The 18,787-nt window shown below is 45.4% G+C and overlaps 1 protein-coding gene across 1 annotated transcript in view; it reads left to right on the top strand.

Annotated features, from left to right (window-relative positions):
- Window positions 1-18,787, top strand: part of LOC126426657 (activated Cdc42 kinase-like) — a 386,532-nt gene that overhangs the window by 357,445 nt on the left and 10,300 nt on the right. Inside the window, exon 20 of the mRNA XM_050088543.1 lies at window positions 9,132-9,262. Coding sequence (XP_049944500.1) covers window positions 9,132-9,262 — 131 coding nt within the window. The remainder of the gene's footprint in view (window positions 1-9,131; window positions 9,263-18,787) is intronic.

The following is an 18,787-nucleotide window of genomic DNA, read 5'->3' as shown; positions in this document are numbered from 1 at the left end:
TCCGCACCAGTGTACTCGAGAACTGGCAGATGCGATGAACTGTGATCGTTCCACCATTGTGTGACATTTGCAAGCAGTGGGGAAGGTTTTTAAAATCCGGTATATAGGTACAGTGTGACCTAAGCTGGAATCACAAAAATCAGCAGGTGGCCCTGTGAGCATCTCTGCTTACTCATCATCATCTGGCATGTGGTCCTGTGCCAATACTGGTGACGAAAAGTGGTGTCTATGCTAACATAAGAAAAACAAATGAATGGTTGAGCCCAAACAAAGCAGCAACTCCCTGTACAAAGAGCTGCGCACTTCCACAAAGGACGATGTAAAGCATCTGGTGGAACAGCGACATTGTGCTGTACTCTGAATTGCTTCCTGTAGGTGTAACCGCCACAGCCGACACTTATTGTCACAACTGACACGTCTTGCAGATGCAATCCAAGAACAATGAGCAGGAAAACTGTGTGTAGAGATGCTATTCCACGATGATGCCCATCCACATTCTGCTAGACTGACCAAAAACGTCATAGAGGAGTTGGGTTGGGAAGTCATTTCACACCCACCTTATTCACGTGATCTTGGTCCCTAGATTTTGCCACTTTCCATTGAACAACCTTCGAGGGACTCCCTTTCAGGGTGAAAATGTGCTGCATACGTGGCTTGGCAAGTTCTTTTCCTCAAAATGTCAAGATTTCTGCAGTCACAGAATCAAAAAGTTAGCCCAGCATTGGCACAATGTTGTAAATAGTGAAGGAGGCTATATTATTGATAAACAAAGCCTCTATTGAGTTTATTAAACTTATGGAAAAATGCTACAAACTTATGCACCATTCTAATAATTATAAGAACTTTACTTCTGGATCTGACCAGTACCCCACTTCCTGCAGATATATGTGACACATTTTCAAAAAAAAAAAAAAAAAAAAAAAAAAAAAAAAAAAAAAAAAAAAAAAAAAACTGTATATATTTATAGTCACCATCTCTTATTGAATTTGAGTGCTGGATGGGAAAAAGTGACAAGTCAGTAAGTCCTTGTATGGGCCCTAATTTATTTGATTCTCTTGTCACGTTGATTTCATGGAACATATGTTGGACAAAATACTAACACGAATTGTTTACAGACAAATGAAAAAACTGGTAGAAGCCAACCTCGGGGAAGATCAGTTTGGATTCCGCAGAAATATTGGAATGCGTGAGGCAATACTGACCCTCCGACTTATCTTAGAAGATAGATTAATGAAAGGCAAACCTACGTTTCTAGCATTTCTAGACTTAGAGAAAGCTTTTCACAATGTTGACTGGAATACTCTCTTTCAAATTCACTGAAATACTCTCTTTCAAATTCTGAAGGTGGCAGCAGTAAAATACAGGGAGCGAAAGGCTATTTACAATTTGTACAGAAACCAGATGGCAGTAATAAGAGTTGAGGGACGTGCAAGGGAAGCAGTGGTTGGGAAGGGAGTGAGACAGGGTTGTAGCCTCTCCCCGATGTTATTCAATCTGTATATTGAGCAAGCAGTAAAGGAAACAAAAGAAAAATTCGGAGTATCTATTAAAATCCAAGGAGAAGAAATAAAAACTTTGAGGTTCGCTGATGACATTGTAATGCTGTCAGAGACAGCAAAGGACTTGGAAGAACAGTTGAACGGAATGGACAGTGTCTTGAAAGGAGGATATAAGATGAACATCAACAAAAGCAAAACGAGGATAATGGAATGTAGTCGAATTAAGTCGGGTGATGCTGAGGGAATTAGATTAGGAAATGAGACACTTAAAGTAGTAAAGGAGTTTTGCTATTTGGGGAGCAAAATAACTGATGATGGTCGAAGTAGAGAGGATAAAAAATGTAGACTGGCAATGGCAAGGAAAGCATTTCTGAAAGTATTTGTATGGAGTGCAGCCATGTGTGGAAGTGAAACATGGACGATAAGTAGTTTGGACAAGAAGAGAATAGAAGCTTTCGAAATGTGGTCCCACAGAAGAATGCTGAAGATAAGATGGGTAGATCACATAACTAATGAGGAGGTATTGAATAGAATTGGGGAGAAGAGGAGTTTGTGGCAGAACTTGACAAGAAGAAGGGACCGGTTGGTAGGACATGTTCTGAGACATCAAGGGATCACCAATTTAGTATTGGAGGGCTGCGTGGAGGGTGAAAATCGTAGAGGGAGACCCAGAGATGAATACACTAAGCAGATTCAGAAGGATGTAGGTTGCAGTAGGTACTGGGAGATGAAGGAGCTTGCACAGGATAGAGTAGCATAGAGAGCTGCATCAAACCAGTCTCAGGACTGAAGACCACAACAACAACAACAACAACAACAACAACAACAACATGTTGGACAAAGTAGTATGATGGTTGACTGTTCTGGGAATGTACGCTCTCAGAATTTGGGTGAAGTAACAGTTTTTGTATTGTCCGTTTATTATACAAATGGTCTCTGGAAATCAGATATTCCATTTTCCGGTGTAGTCAACAAGTTGCTATTCATTTAAATATTGGGGGCAGAGAGCGTCATGTTCAGTCTAATATTTCTACTTCTCCTTCAGTGAACAAAAAGCCACTGCATCCAGATTATCCAAAAAATTAAAAAACAGTTGTGTTTTTACATGGGAGTGAAAATCGATTCTGGAAGTAGAAATCCAATACCCAAAACTGCATTGCCAGAATTGATACTAGAGTGTTTACATGAGCAACCAGAAGTCGTATTGGAAAACTGATGTATGAAATCAAGTTTTGGGATCCTCTTGTAAGCATAGAGTGTGAAGCTCAGTGTCTGTCTCGTAATGTCTGCCACTGTTGTTGGCTGAACATTTCTGTCACAGTTTCATGCTTACTAAATGAACTTATGATGAAATGCATTAATTTTTTGCTTCACCTCTATTTTCTCTGTCAATCATTTCTGATATGGGTCGCAGACCGAAGCAATATTGAATTATTGGGCAGATAAGGAGTTTGTTAGCTACCTTCTTCATGGGTGAATTAGATTTTCTGTCCATTCTTCTAAGTTATTCTGTCTGAGATCTACCTTTCTTTCAATTGGATTTATGGCACCATTCGACTTAAAATCGCTCTGTATGTGTATTCCAAGATATGTAATGCAATAGATTGCTACCGAGTGAGGTGGCGCAGTGGTTAGACACTGGACTCGCATTTGGGAGGACGACGGTTCAATCCCGCGTCCGGCCGTCCTGATTTAGGTTTTCCGTGATTTCCCTAAATCGCTCCAGGCAAATGCCGGGATGGTTCCCTTGAAAGGGCATGGCCGACTTCCTTCCCCGTCCTTCCCTTCCCTAATCCGATGAGACCGAAGACCTCGATGTCTGGTCTCCTTCCCCAAAACAACCCAACCCAATAGATTGATTCCGGTAATTGTCATTGCAGAATTATGTGTAGCACGCAATTTTTGTATGATAAGATGAGAGTGATGTACCCACATCCGTTATAGATGCAGTTGAAAATGGGCCATGTTCTGAAACTAGTAGCTAACTCTGCCCGAACAGGCTATGAAGGTATAACGGTACTGACTGGCCGCCGTGTCATCCTCAGCCTACAGATGTCACTGGATGCGGATACGGAGGGGCACGTGGTCAGCACACCATTCTCCCATCTGTTGTCAGTTTTCATGATTGGACCTGCTACTTCTCAGTTCTCTGAATGCCCTGTGGTACCATGTGACTGCCACGTCATGCTCAGCCAATGGGTGTCACTGGATGAGGATATGGAAGGGCATGTGGTCAGCACACCATTCTCCTGGCCGTCTGTCAGTTTACGAGACCGGAGCCGCTGCTTCTCAGTCAAGTAGCTCCTGAGTTTGCCTCACAAGGGCTGAGTGCACCCCACTTGCCAACAGCGCGCTCGACAGACCGTATGGTCACCCATCCAAGTGCTAGCCCAGCCTGACAGCACTTAACTTTGGAGATCAGTCTGCGGCCAATACCAGAAATGATTGATAGAGAAAATGCAGATGATGAAAAAATTAATGCATGTCATCATGTGTCCATTTAGTAAGCATGAAACTGTGACAGAAATGTTCAGCCAACTCCAGTCACAGACATTACAAGACAGACATCGAGCTTCACACACTATGCTTACCACTGCAGCAAGGCCGTTGGCACTGAAACTAGTACTACTGAATAAATTACATTTTTAAAATACAGTCCAGTGGAATGATGTCATTCTCAAATATATCGAGGCAGACTTCAAGAAGAATATAATAATTCCAATCCCAAAGAAAGCAGGTGTTGACAGATGTGAAAATTACCGAACTATCAGTTTAATAAGTCATAGCAGCAAAATACTAACGCGAATTCTTTACAGACGAATGGAAAAACTGGTAGAAGCCGACCTCGGGAAAGATCAGTTTGGATTCAGTAGAAATGTTGGAACACGTGAGGCAATACTGACCCTACGACTTATCTTAGAAGAAAGATTAAGGAAAGGCAAACCCACATTTGTAGCATTTGTAGACTTAGAGAAAGCTTTTGACAATGTGGACTGGAATACTCTCTTTCAAATTCTGCAGGTGCAGGGTTAAAATACAGGGAGTGAAAGGTTATTTACAATTTGTACAGAAACCAGATGGCCGTTAAAAGAGTCGAGGGGCATGAAAGGGAAGCAGTGGTTGGGAAGGGAGTGAGACAGGGTTGTAGCCTATCCCCAATGTTATTCAATCTGTATATTGAGCATGCAGTAAAGGAAACAAAAGAAAAATTTGGAGTAGGTATTAAAATCCACGGAGTAGAAATAAAAACTTTGAGGTTCGCCGACGACATTGTAATTCTGTCAGAGACAGCAAAGGACTTGGAAGAGCAGTTGAATGGAATGGACAGTGTCTTGAAAGGAGGATATAAGATGAACATCAACAAAAGCAAAATGAGGATAATGGAATGTAGTTGAATTAAGTCTGGTGATGCTGAGGGAATTAGATTAGGAAATGAGACACTTAAAGTAGTAAAGGAGTTTTGCTATTTGGGGAGCAAAATAACTGATGATGGTTGATGTAGAGAGGATATAAAATGTAGACTGGCAATGGCAAAGAAAGCGTTTCTGAAGAAGAGAAATTTGTTAACATCGAGTATAGATTTAAGTGTCAGGAAGTCGTTTCTGAAAGTATTTGTATGGAGTGTAGCCATGTATGGAAGTGAAATGTGGACGATAAATAGTTTGGACAAGAAGAGAATAGAAGCTTTCGAAATGTGGTGCTACAGAAGAATGCTGAAGATTAGATGGGTAGATGACATAACTAATGGGGAGGTATTGAATAGAATTGGGGAGAAGAGGAGTTTGTGGCACAACTTGACTAGAAGAAGGGATCGGTTGGTAGGGCATGTTCTGAGGTGTCAAAGGATCACCAATTTAGTACTGGAGGGCAGCGTGGAGGTTAAAAATTGTAGAGGGAGAGACCAAGAAATGAATACACTAAGCAGATTCAGAAGAATGTAGGTTGCAGTAGGTACTTGGAGATGAAGAAGCTTGCACAGCATAGAGTAGCATGGAGAGCTGCATGAAACCAGTCTCAGGACTGAAGACCACAACAAAAAGAACATCGAGGCTGTGGTGCCCATCGAGAAAAAAAGGAAAATGATTGTTCAGTAGTTGCATATTGTACAATAATGGATATTTCCACCTATTTATGTGCAGTACATTAAAATCGTTTATGTTGAGCATCAACTGCTAGTCCTTGCACTAAGTGTTGATCATATACAGGTCTTCCGGTACTTCTCTGGCACTGTGACTACTGCGTGTATGACAGCTCGTATGCAGACAGCCTTGTGAAACTTGTGACAATATCCACTTGGTAATTTATGTACGGGCTGAACCCAAACTCGGAAGTGTTACAGAATGCACCGTAAGAAACAAACTGGAGATGGGAACTGATGTTTGTAAAAGTCATTGAATGATGCTATTGAGGTCAGAGTTACAGGGACCGACACTAATAGCTAGGTCACTCCTCGAACTCTGATGCCTCTGCTGTCAGCGTACTTGGCCGTCCCTACAGTCTCGCTTTGAGCAGCACATCACCTGACGTCCTGAATGCGGTCAGCATTATTGCGAGGAATGCAGCTTGTGATCCGTCAGAGTATAAACTCAGGTTTGCTGACGTTTGGGTGGCCTAGTAGCTGCTAATGCCTGTAACTCTGATGCTGTGCAGTGTTGTAGGATGACGTTTTTGGATGTGAGTTCTTATCATCAATTTGTTCCTTAAGATACCCTCCATTAGAGTTAGGGCCTACCTTGTATAGTGTTCTAGAGGAAGTGCTATATTGGCTAGATGCTGATTTTTATTTTGTCGAAACATCTAAAAACATATGGCTGCTAATAATCAGACCCCAAAACATAGATGAACTTATACAATGGCGTAAAAAGCAGCATAGAGATATATCCAACATCATGTTTATTAACCAATAAATTCAGCAATAATTAACATTACATAATTGACACCTTTTTCTCTGCAGACTGTAAAAATAGCATTTTTAAGAGAAGTTTTCTCTTCATCAGCAACATTGTTTAGAGAGACCATATCCCGATCTTGAGAAGCTATTTCAGAAGCTGATGATGTGGCTACACAACTTCAGTAATTTAACAGGTTGTTTCTGTGTTGTTGGATGAGTAGTATGTTTGATAGTTTTCCATACCTCTAATGGATCTTGTTTAAGGTGGTGGGCCCATTTCATTTCTACTGTGCAAATTGTCCTTTTTTGTTCAAACGTGGAAAATCCAGGATGGAATGTAACAATATTATGTGAAGTAAAGCTGCTGCTCACCATATAGTGGAGATGCTGAGTCGCAGGTAAGCACAACAAAAAGATTTTCACACTTATAGCTTTCGGCCAATGGCCTTTGTCAGTAGACGCACATACACGAACGCACACTCACGCAAACGCAACTCACATACACAACTGCAGTCTCGGGCAACTGAAACCACATTCGTGAGTGTTTGTGTGTGCGTATGTGTGTGTATTGTTGACAAAGGCCAATGGCCGAAAGCTACTAGTGTGAAAATCTTTTTGGTGCGCCTACCTGCGACTCGGCATCTCCACAATATGGTGAGTAGCAACTTTCCTTCTCATAATATTCTTCTTTTTTGTTGTTTTGTAATATTCACTTCATAAATCAAATTTGGTTTCTCTGTTTTCTTCTACTTATCACTGTGTTGCTTGTCATTGACAGTCATTTCAACCACACGAACAAATCTGTAATGGTTTTAACTGCCTTTGAATGTACTACAGTATTGAAAGTGTTCATCCTTGTATTGGAAATGAGCTATGTTCATGTGGTGTATGGAGCTATGTTAATATGGCTAATGTCCATTTGGCAGTATGTGCATTTTGAATTCCTTTATTGTGCTGCTGTATAGACTCTCCCCAACAGTCTGGATTGGCTGCATAACAGATATTTTCGTATTCAACATACTGCTTATTGGGTTTGTTTTACTGCTTGCAATATACTTTTCCATGCAGATTTGGCAAGCCACAATTGTGTTGCACTGGTGTCATTATGAAACATGTTCAGAAAAAGATTTGTTTAATTGACGAAAGAAAAACTTGCCGACAGTGTTACTGATTAGATAATTTCTAGCCCTTGTAATGTGTCGGGCTGTTTCCTCACCCAGTGCACCACACGTGACGTGCTGGGACACGTCCTTATTTATTAGTGCCATTTAAAGTTCACGTCACAACCGCATGTACCGGTATTGAAACACTTCCTCAGCAGTAGATAGTGTGCAGTGTTCTCGACGTACCTCACTTGGTTTATTCAATATTGTATTTCCGGTAGCTGCGTCCGTCTCACCTAAATCACACTGAAATTAAGAAGCCAGGTCCTAGGTTAAGTTTTCCAAAATCAGAAGTCAAGATCGTATTCATTGTTGAACATTTATGTCAACCACAGTATGATTTATTTTTATCACTCGCACACACAATATTCACGTGACCAGGCTTCTTACACTTAATTGTCACATTAGGTAGGTCAAAAACTTCCAATCTTTAACAAAGTTCACAATTACTATTACTGAAAAATTAACCGACTTGCCGCACTTTTGCTCCAAGAGAATCTGACCGAGAACCTACTGGTAACTTGAGAACTACACCAGCTCTGGCCTTATATAGACGAGTGCTTGAATATTTGACTATTTCTGTTAATATATTATAGTTTATATTTTCCCAGGGTTAAAATGATCCTTTCTAACTGGTTCTGAAGTTAACTATTGGGTTTTATTATTTAAATAACACGAGTGAGCTGTACCAATTTAAATACGTGGAACTAACTTGTGCATCCGCCGTGGGAATTCCCGACTTATAACCACGGCAGCCCTTTCGAACAATAATTTTTACATATTCAGATTTACTTAATTCTTAATTAATGCACTTACAAAGTTGAGACTTGAGTTATTTTATGTAGAAAAATAAAGGTAGCAAAAGTATCGAAACAGATCTCGGAATTATTTGGTAGTTTGGTCACAATTGGCACTGAAAGTCATACAGGCTTCAGATTTCGAGTCTTGATATCTATTTAACTAATAGACTTTAGGTTAATTTAAACACTTTGCTGGAATCAGTAAAATTTAGGCTTTCTTTTGGATGCAGTCTTACAGCTGAATTCGATCTATTAGCTCACTCGAATTTTACTTATTACGTATTGCACAATATACGTCATTGTCCATAACTGTTAATAGTATGCATTTCCAATAAAACTGATTAGCTCATTACTTTCAGAATAGATATTAGAATGTACTGAAATAATAGATTTTACTAGGGGAATTTTATTTAAACTATTTCTGAATTCTGTAGTATGAAGCTGAAGGCCACAGAATCTGTAGTCTGAATCTGAGTAGTGAAAAAGAAAAAAAAAGAAAAGTTCATTGCTTAACTAAGTTACTGAAAGAGTGTAAAACCAAAACAGGATAGCAGTGGGCAACCCTGCTTTGTTACACCCTCCCGCCCCCCTTTTTCGAAGATCAGTATTCTGTCCTGAACGTCTATCTTATGATACTTGAAAGAACTCAGTTTCAATATTGAAACGTCAGTGTGTAAGCTCTCTGCATTCCTAGTTGTGAACAGTTACAGTCCTATAAGATTCCTACCGGTGTCACAACCGTAGTCGCTCCAGTAGTACGATACCGTCTGTTACGCAGGCGGCGGGCCCGGCGGAGCTGTGCGTGTCGGCGCTGGAGGCGGCGGGCTGGGACGTGCACCGCGCCATCAAGCTGCGCCGGCTGCACGCGCTGCTCCTGCACCACCGCGGGGGCGGCGGCGAGGGGGAGGGGTCGTGCGACGAGGCGGCGCTGCGGGCGGCGCTCGAGGGCGCCGGCTGGGACGTGGCGCGCGCCCTGCTGGCCCTGCAGGCGCAGGGGACGCTCCTGCCGCCTGCGATACAGGTTTCTGTCTCTTCTGTGGCTGCATCTACATTCCAAACGAGACTGTAAAGTGTGTGACAGACAGTTATTCCCACTGTCCTATATGTTACGGTGTCTCCCTGTTATATTTGCATATGGAGTGCAGAAAGACAACAGATGCCTCTTGTCTTTGTGCCGCTGTGTGGTTATATGTGGGGACTGAAGTCTGGGTGTTCGTATGAAACCTCTCTTCAGACATACCAACTCTCCTGATTTAAGCAGGAGACTCCCGATTTTTCCTTCTTCCTCCCTGTTGTGTACATAGTTCCGCGTAGTCAGCGCGTACACAACTTTCCCACTAGAGCGCGCCCCGCTAAGCACGACAGCACAGGCGCAGCGCTCGTCCGTCTCCGCACTACGAGATGGCGCTGCCTTAGAGACGGACCAAATTCTGCTTCCGCCAATCCGCATACATCCAATGAGATTTTTGCTAACATAGGACCTTTTCTTCTCGCGGATCACACTTGCGCAGTGATACCTGAACGCTCGAGGTATTATAAAAGTGTACAGACCTCCGATTATTCAGTGTGCATTAGTCTGAAGTCAAGTTTCAGTCTGCGCCTAATAAGATTACCATATTCCTGTACATAGCCATGAAGATAAATGAATAGACACTTTGTAAAGTATCAGAGATATGTGAGAATAAGATTAATGTACCAAGACCAAAGGAACTTCAGATTGTCAACTGTAAATAGCATCCCGAACCAAGTTAAGTTATTTCTATGCTTTTTATTATTTTAATAAATGTGTGTGAAAATTAATCAAGTTCTGTTTAAAGCTGGTCACCGTCAATCTGCTACTCTAAGCGTGCAAGTGGCGTTTCTATCGTCTGACCTGACGGCAGAAGATAAACACGCCACGATAAGACCACGAGACATATTGCTGACACTCGCCTACTTCACTAGAGCGACGAGTCAAATAATCTGATGGTGTGTGTACCGAAGGTCTTACAGTACGCACACCAGACTCCCGATCCCCCGACCGTGAAGACCGATCTCCCAATTTTCAGAGCAGTTTCAATACTTTCGTTACTATTTGAAAATCCTGCCCCTTCAATATATTGGTGGATGACAATGCACGGCTGCTACTTGTTCTCTGTTAACTGGGAAGATCTGTGCGGTGGCTATCGGGAGCGGCAGTAGGCGTAGCTCGCACTTCGTATCTACGAGGAAGTAAGGAACTTATCATTGGCAGCGTCCTGAGACAAATGAATATCTTTCGACCGGTGCCAATTTCCTCCACTTCTGGTTGCATCGGTGCAATCGTAAAGTTATTGTGGACAGGGAGTAGTCGAGAGTTGTTCCAAATGAAGTGATTAGCATTGTTCTTTCTACAAGGACTTGTTGCCGAGTTGGGGGATTTCCTCCTAAATTTAGGTGGAATTAAGCTGCCTGGGGGAAATTGGAGGGATAAATGTTTCAGGGGGGAAAAGTTACTACCCTCCCCCCCCCCCTCCCCGCGACAATTTCATTTTTGACTTTTGACTCCCTTTTACCCCCCCCCCCCCCCCTCTGTTACCCGACAGTGTGACAAATTATTTAGGGGAATTTGATGCGCAATATAGGGGGAAATGGTGCACCAGGGTTGGCATCATTGCTACATGACCATTGTCTAGAACGTAGGACCATTGTGTTCTCAGTTCTGCTGCGTGATTTGTGTACTCTGTAGTAGTTGTTGGCTGCGTATCATAGAGGTGTTGATTATTTTTTGTGCAGGATGGCGAAGAAATACGATGCAGTGTTCAGGAACATCTATAAGGAAGAGTTTCCATGTTTAAGTGAATCGAGGAAGGGACAAACTTACGCATTATGTAGTGTATGTAGATGTGACTTTTCAGTGGCTTGTGGTGGGAAATGCGGCATTCTTAAACATGTGCAAACTAAAGAACGCAAGGAGAATGTCCATTGTGTAGAACGGAACCAGAAACTTAACTTCTCATGTAAACCCCAAAATGTAGATTGTGTGACGAATGCCGAGGCTTTATTTACCTCATTTTTTGTAGAGTATAACATGACTATAAACTGTGCTGACCACACTGGGCCTTTGCTTTACAAAATGTTTCCCAATTCTGAAATTGCGAAACGATATGGGTGTGCCAGGTACAGGTACTGAATTATTGCAACTTTGTCAGGGATGTGTTGTAATTCAAAATAGTACGGCACTAAAATTCTCCTGATTTTTCAGTTTTGAAAGTTGGCATGACTGTCTCTTGATTTCAAAAGCAATTTAAGAAAAACTGAGAGACATACACTGAACAGCTAGAACAGCAATGCATCTTGGCACGGAAGCCACGAGGCCTCTGTATTTTGCTGGAGGGGTCTGGAAGCACATCTGCACACACAAGACACCTGATTTCTTTAAAATCCAGGGAGGGGGACAATGAGCTCTGATGTCTTGTTCAATCACATCTCAGATGTGTTTTATCAGGTTCAGATCTGGCGACTTGGGGGGGTCAGCACACCAGTTACGACTCGCCACTGTGTTCCTCAAACCACTCCATCACTCACCTGGCTTTGTGACACGGTGCATTATCTGGTTGAAAAATGCCACTGCATTCGAGAAACACGTTCGCCATTAAGGGGTGTACGTAGTCTGCAACCAATGTACGATACTCATTGGCCACATCACTGTGCTGTGTACGAGCTCCACTGCACCCACAGACACCCGTACGAATGTTCTCCAGAGTCTATTGGAGCCACTGTTAGCTTCTCTCTGTCCCACAGCACAGGCGTCGAGGAGCTGTTCCTCTGGAAGACGACGGATTCGTGCCCTCCCGTCGACACGATGAAGAAGGTATCAGGGTTCCTCAGACCGTGCCGTGCTCTGCCACTGTGCCGACATCCAGTGGCGACGGTCACGTGTCCATTTCAGTCGTCCTGCCGATGTCGCCGTGTTAACACTGGCACGTACAACAGGTTGTCGGTTGCGGGGGCCCATTGTTAGGAGTGTTTGGTGCACTATGTGTTCAGACACACTTGTACTCTGCCCAGCATTAAAGTCCTCGGTTTTGCCATGTTATGAAGATACTCACTCCTCAAACATCCGTCAACTTGTGCAGTTTCCGAAATGCTCACGATGAGCCTCTTGGCCATCACAATCTGCCTTCAGTGAAACTCAGATGCATCCCGCACCTTCCCCATTGTACACACGTACGGCACGCGTAGATGTGTTTATATCGATAGTAGTGGTGGTTGTAATGTTTTGGGTGATCAGTGCACATACTTGCAATTTGTGGCATTGTGTAGAGCAACTGAAATACTTTTGTACAAAAAAATTATTCACTTCCACACAGGCTCTTTTCATAACCCATAAAATATCTAGACAATCCTTTATCTCGACCCACGAGTGCACAACATCTGAGTGATGGATTCTATTGCATCCACAGCTCTTCTGTTCAAATGTTCAGTCCAGAAAGTCACAAACATTTAAACTCCAGTGCAGCGGTGCATTGTCCTGCTGGAGGATCACATTTAGTTGAAGGGGAAGAAGCTGACATGCGACAAATTGCTCGAGTGTGTCCAGATAAATGTATCCCGTTAATTTTAGCTCGACAAAGAAAACTGGTCAGACTACTCCGTCTTTTTGTCAGCACGCACCACACTTCCACCATCCCCCCTAGGGGCTGCACAACTCTTTTGTGGATACGTGTGTAGCGAGCACGGGACCCCGAGCTAATGTGGCCTTCCTTCCTTTCCGGGCTGCATACCCTCCCTTTCCGCATCCTTCCCTGTCCCCCATCTTCGCCCCTCCCCCCCTACCTCTGGCTCTTTCCTTCCCTTTCTCCCCCTCTGGGAGTATGGTTTGTGCCTACGTCCGGAGATGGACGCTCGTAAATGTACCGCATTCTTCGCCTTCCTTGCTTGTATGTCTTCATCCTTCCTTTGTCCTTCTCTTTTCCTTACCTCTTCTCTTTACCCTTTTCTCCGCTGCGGCGTTTGAGACCTCTCTTCTTTCCTTTCCCTTTCTCCTTCTTCCTCCCTGTGCGTGTCTGAAGGCCGACCCACGCACTTTTGTGCGTAGCCGGTGACAGGGTAACGCGTAATTCCCCGCCCCGGGTAGACAGGTAGGACACGTACGTACCCCCTGGTAACGACCAGGCCCAGGGAGGGGTGATTACCCGAGCTGATACCTTCCGAAAGTGCCAATTGGTCCCTCCGTCCGTTTGTCGGGAGGTGTGACCTGAGGTGTGAACAATCACCTAAGGCGGGAGTGCCCTCAGAGAGGGCCCCCACAAGGGAGGAGCGCGCCATCGGAGACGCCGGTAATCGTGGGGGATTCTTCCGCAATGGTTTCCTCACCTTCCACTATGTCTGCTCACAAGTGTAAGTTCACTGAGTCTCAGCCACAGACAGTCCTTCCATCGTTGCCACAGTTCCTTGTTGTTTCTCGGTCTGACGAAGGTCACGACTTCTCCACGGTCAACCCTTTCATTATTCAGAAAGGTGTCGACGCAATTGCAGGTCCTGTAAAGTCTTGTTCCAGATTATGAAATGGCACCTTGTTGTTAGAAACAGTCAGTGCCCTCCAGCCACAAAAATTGTTGCGTGCTTCACTGCTTCCTTCCCTGTCCGGGTGGAAGCACACCACACATTAAATTCCTCACGTGGGGTCGTTTATACACGCTCCCTCGATGGATTGTCTGACGAGGAAATTCAACACTGCCTATCAGACCAGGGCGTAACGGCTGTTCATAGTCATGAAAAGGGTTGACATGAACATCATTCCAACCCGTACCGTCTTCATGACATTTTACAGAGTTCAACTCCCACCGTAAATCAAAGCGGGCTATGAGATAATTTCCATTCGCCCTTACATCCCAAACCCTACGTGTTGCTATCGGTGTCAGCGGTTCAATCACACCAGCCAGTCCTGTTCCAATCCGGCCAAATGTGTTACGTGTGGCAAGGATACCCATGAGGGTGCTTGTCCACCTCCATCCCCTCGCTGCATCAACTGTATGGGTGACCACGCTGCTTCCTCTCGTGATTGCCCCGTTTTTAAGGACGAAAAGCTCATCCAGGAAATCAGAGTGAAGGAAAAGGTGTCGACCTTTGCTGCTCGAAAATTATTCGCCAGTCAACAGCCCACCGTGCCTCAGACAGGAAAATACAGCACTGTCCTTGCTTCTCCTCGGCCAACAAAGGAGGCGGCCACGCTGACTTGCGACCTCACCTTTAGTGACACGGTAGTCAGATCGGCCAGCGCAAAGATCGCCCGTTCAACCCCACCACTTTCGCCTGCCCACTCTCTGGCTCACCCTTCATCGGGTTCTGCTACATCTCGAGCCCAAAAGTCAGACACCAAGCCTTTGAAAAAAGAGCGTACTCGTGAAGATTTTTTACGTACCCCAACTTCACAACCATCGCTTCCTTCTTCTTCTAAACATCATAATTCCAAGAAGGCTACAAAGAAACCAAGTTCCTCTCCTTCTCCGCCAAGGCGTGTCCCATCTACAGCACCACCTGGCGGAAATCGCCATCGGCCGTCTTCTGTGTCGCCGAGGCGCACTGCTGGCGGCCGATCAACCGGCCAATCGCTGGTGGCAGGAGCTGCTCCTGAACAACCTATGGATCAGGATCTTCTGCCTTCGGCTGAATGCCATTCCTTGCTGTCGGTCGCAAGCTCTGAGCAGTCGTTGAGTTGACAGCAACTTTGGTCACATTCCTCCATTTTCTGTTCACCCTATGTCCATTATCCACTGGAATATCCGTGGCATTCGCGCCAATCGGGATGAATTGTCGATCCTCTTACGATCCTACTCGCCGGTCATCTTCTGTCTTCAGGAAACAAAGCTGCGTCCCCATGACCGCTTTGTTCTTCCTCATTTTCAGTCCGTCCAATATGATCTCCCCTCTGTAGAAGGCACTCCTGCACATGGAGGACTCATGATTCTTCTCAATGATACTCTCCATTATCGCCCTATCCACTTAAACACTTCCTTCCAAGCTGTCGCCGTCCGTCTTTCCCTTTCTGGATACACGTTCTCTCTTTGTGCTGTATACATTCCATCGTCCACACCAATGGCACGAGCTGATCTCCTTCATCTTCTTGTTCAGCTTCCACCCCCCCCCCCTATTTGCTGGTTGGGGACTTCAATGCCCACCACCCGCTTTGGGAATCTCCACATCCTTGTCCACGTGGCTCACTATTGCTAGACGTCTTCCACCAAGCAGATCTAGTTTGCCTCAACACTGGGGTCCCCACATTTTTGTCTGCCTCCACGACAAATTTATCTCATTTGGACCTTGCGGTCGGTACTGTTCCGCTAGCTCGGCGCTTCGAATGGTTCGCCCTTGATGATACACACTCGAGTGACCACTTTCCATGTGTCCTTAGACTGCAGCCTCAACTGCCATATATGCGGCCGCGACACTGGAAGTTTGCCCAAGCCAATTGGACACTTTTTTCGTCTCTAGCGACATTCGATGACCGTCGCTTCCCCAGCGTCGACGATGAGGTCACACATATTACCGACATTATTCTTACAGCTGCGGAACATTCAATACCACGCACCTCCGAATTGCCCCGGCGCCCCCCAGTTCCTTGGTGGAACGAGGCATGCCGCGACGCAATACGTGAGCGGCGACGTGCTCTTCGCAGTTTCCGCCACCATCCTACTTTGGCCAACTGTATCCGCTATAAGCAGTTCCGTGCTCGATGCCATTGCGTCATCCGCGATAGCAAGAAGGCAAGCTGGAAATTCTTTATTAGCTCATTTAACACCTTCACTCCCTCCTCGGAAGTTTGGAGTCGGCTTAGACGGTTCTCAGGCGCGCCTAGTTTCTCCCCGGTCTCTGGGCTCACTGTCGCGCATGACACATTAGTGGACCCCGTCACAATTTCTAACTCATTGGGTCAGCACTTTGCTGAGATTTCGAGCTCTTCCAATTACCCGCCAGCGTTTCTCCCGAAGAAACGTGCAGCGGAAGTGCGACATCTTGCTTTCTCCTCTCAAAAACGCGAAAGCTACAATACTGTTTTGTCCATGCGGGAACTCCAACATGCACTCTCTTCTTCTCGCTCCTCCGCCCCAGGACCGGATGGTATCCACATCCAAATGTTGCTGCATTTATCAACCCCTAGTCTGCGTTACCTCCTTCGCCTATATAATCGAATTTGGACCGACAGTACTTTTACCAGTTGATGGCGGGAAGCTATCGTCGTTCCCGTTCCGAAACCTGGAAAGGACAAACATCTCCCCTCTAGCTATCGCCCCATTTCTCTCACGAGTAGTGTCTGTAAGGTCTTGGAGCGTATGGTGAATTACCGTTTAGCTTGGTGGCTGGAGTCCCGCAGTCTTTTAACACCTCCCCAATGCGGATTCCGAAAGCATAATTCTGCAGTTGACCATCTTGTTGCTCTCTCCACTTATATCATGAACAATTTTCTCCGGAAACGCCAAACGGTAGCAATATTTTTTGATCTGGAGAGAGCATACGATACCTGTTGGAGGACAGGCATCCTCCGCACACTGTTCTCTTGGGGCTTTCGAGGCCGGCTGCCCCTTTTTCTTCACGAATTTATGGCAGAGCGCACATTTAGGGTGCGGTTGAACACTACTCTCTCTCGTACTTTCTCCCAAGAAAACGGGGTACCCCAGGGCTCCGTGCTGAGTGTCATACTGTTTGCCATTGCCGTAAATCCAATTATGGATTGTCTCCTTCCTGATGTCTCGGGCTCCCTCTTTGTGGACGATTTTGCGATCTACTACAGCTCTCAATGGACCAGCCTTCTTGAACGACGTCTTCAAGGATGTCTCGATCGCCTCCACTCATGGAGCATCGAAACCGGCTTCCGTTTTTCTCCCAGTAAGACCGTTTGTGTTAATTTTTGGCAACGTAAGGAGTTTCTTCCACCCTCCTTACATCTAGAACTTGTCAACCTTCCGTTTTCAGACGTCGTAAAATTCTTGGGTCTTATGTTTGACAGAAAACTCTGTTGGTCCTCCCACGTTTCCTATGTTTCGGCTCGCTGTCTGCGATCCCTCAACACCCTCCGTGTCCTGAATGGTACCTCCTGGGGAGCGGACCGAGTGGTCCTTCTCCGCCTCTATCGCGCCTTAGTGCGCTCGAAATTGGACTATGGAAGCATAGTCTACTCCTCTGCTCGGCCGTCTATTCTTCGGCGTTTCGACTCTATCCACCACCGTGGATTACGTTTAGTGTCTGGAGCTTTTTACACCAGCCCTGTGGAAAGCCTTTATGCTGAGACTGCTGAACCTCCGCTGTCCAATCGGTGAGCAGTCCTTCTGAGTCGTTATGCTAGCCATCTGTCTTCCATGCCTGCTAATCCAGCCCATGACCTTTTTTTCGACACCTCCATTGATGTAGGGTATGCAGGCCACCCCTCCTCCCTACTACCACCGGGAGTCCGCTTCCGTCAACTGCTCCATTCTCTTTCCTTACGCTTTCCTAAAACCTTCTTGACAACTTGGGGTACAGCACCGCCTTGGCTCCGTCCCCGGATCTGCCTGGTCCGTGACCTTTGTCGATTTCCCAAGGATGGTACCCCTTCACTTGTTTATCGCCGGGCATTTGCTGCTCTATGTGCACAAATGACGGAAGCCACCTTTATTTACACCGACGGCTCGAAAACATCGTTAGGTGTAGGGAGTCCCTATATTGTTGGCAACACCCCAAATCACTTTCGGCTTCCCGACCAGTGTTCGGTTTATACTGCGGAGTTTTACGCTGTTCTCCAGGCTGTCCACTACATCCGCCGCCATCAGCGGATACAGTACGTTATCTGCTCAGATTCTCTCAGCTCTCTCCTCAGTCTCCAAGCTCTTTACCCTGTCCACCCTCTGGTCCACCGGATTCAGGACTGTCTGCGCTGGCTCCACCTGGGGGGCGTCTCGGTGGCGTTCCTCTGGCTCCCGGGACACGCTGGTATCTGTGGAAATGAGGCGGCCGATATTGCAGCTATCTTCGGCCAGCTATCCAATCGATTCCCTTCGCTGATCTACGGAGCGTTTTATGTCGTCATGTTGTTCATTTATGGCACGCACATTGGTCGACGCTTCCCCGTAATAAATTGCGGGACATGAAAGCTCTTCCTTGTGCTTGGACCTCTTCCTCCCGAACGCATCGTTGGGAGGAGGTAATTTTAACTCGACTCCGGATAGGACACTGTCTTTTTAGCGATCGACATCTTTTAAGCGGCGATCCTCCCCCACTCTGTCCCCACTGCTCTCAGCTGTGGACGGTAAGACACCTTTTAGTTGAGTGCCCCTATTTTAATCCGTTACGCTCCCGTCTACAGCTATCGCCTGATATATCGTCGATTTTAGCAGATGACACGCGCTCAGCCGATCGCGTTCTCGAGTTTATTAGTGCCAGTGAAATGACGTCAGTCATTTGAAGCTTTTTTTGGGGACAACCAACCACTTTCTGTAG

The sequence above is a fragment of the Schistocerca serialis genome, chromosome 11 (assembly GCF_023864345.2).
Source record: "Schistocerca serialis cubense isolate TAMUIC-IGC-003099 chromosome 11, iqSchSeri2.2, whole genome shotgun sequence".
NCBI lineage: Eukaryota > Metazoa > Arthropoda > Insecta > Orthoptera > Acrididae > Schistocerca > Schistocerca serialis.
Note: the sequence above shows the minus strand (reverse complement) of the source record. Positions and strands in the feature narration are given on the sequence as shown.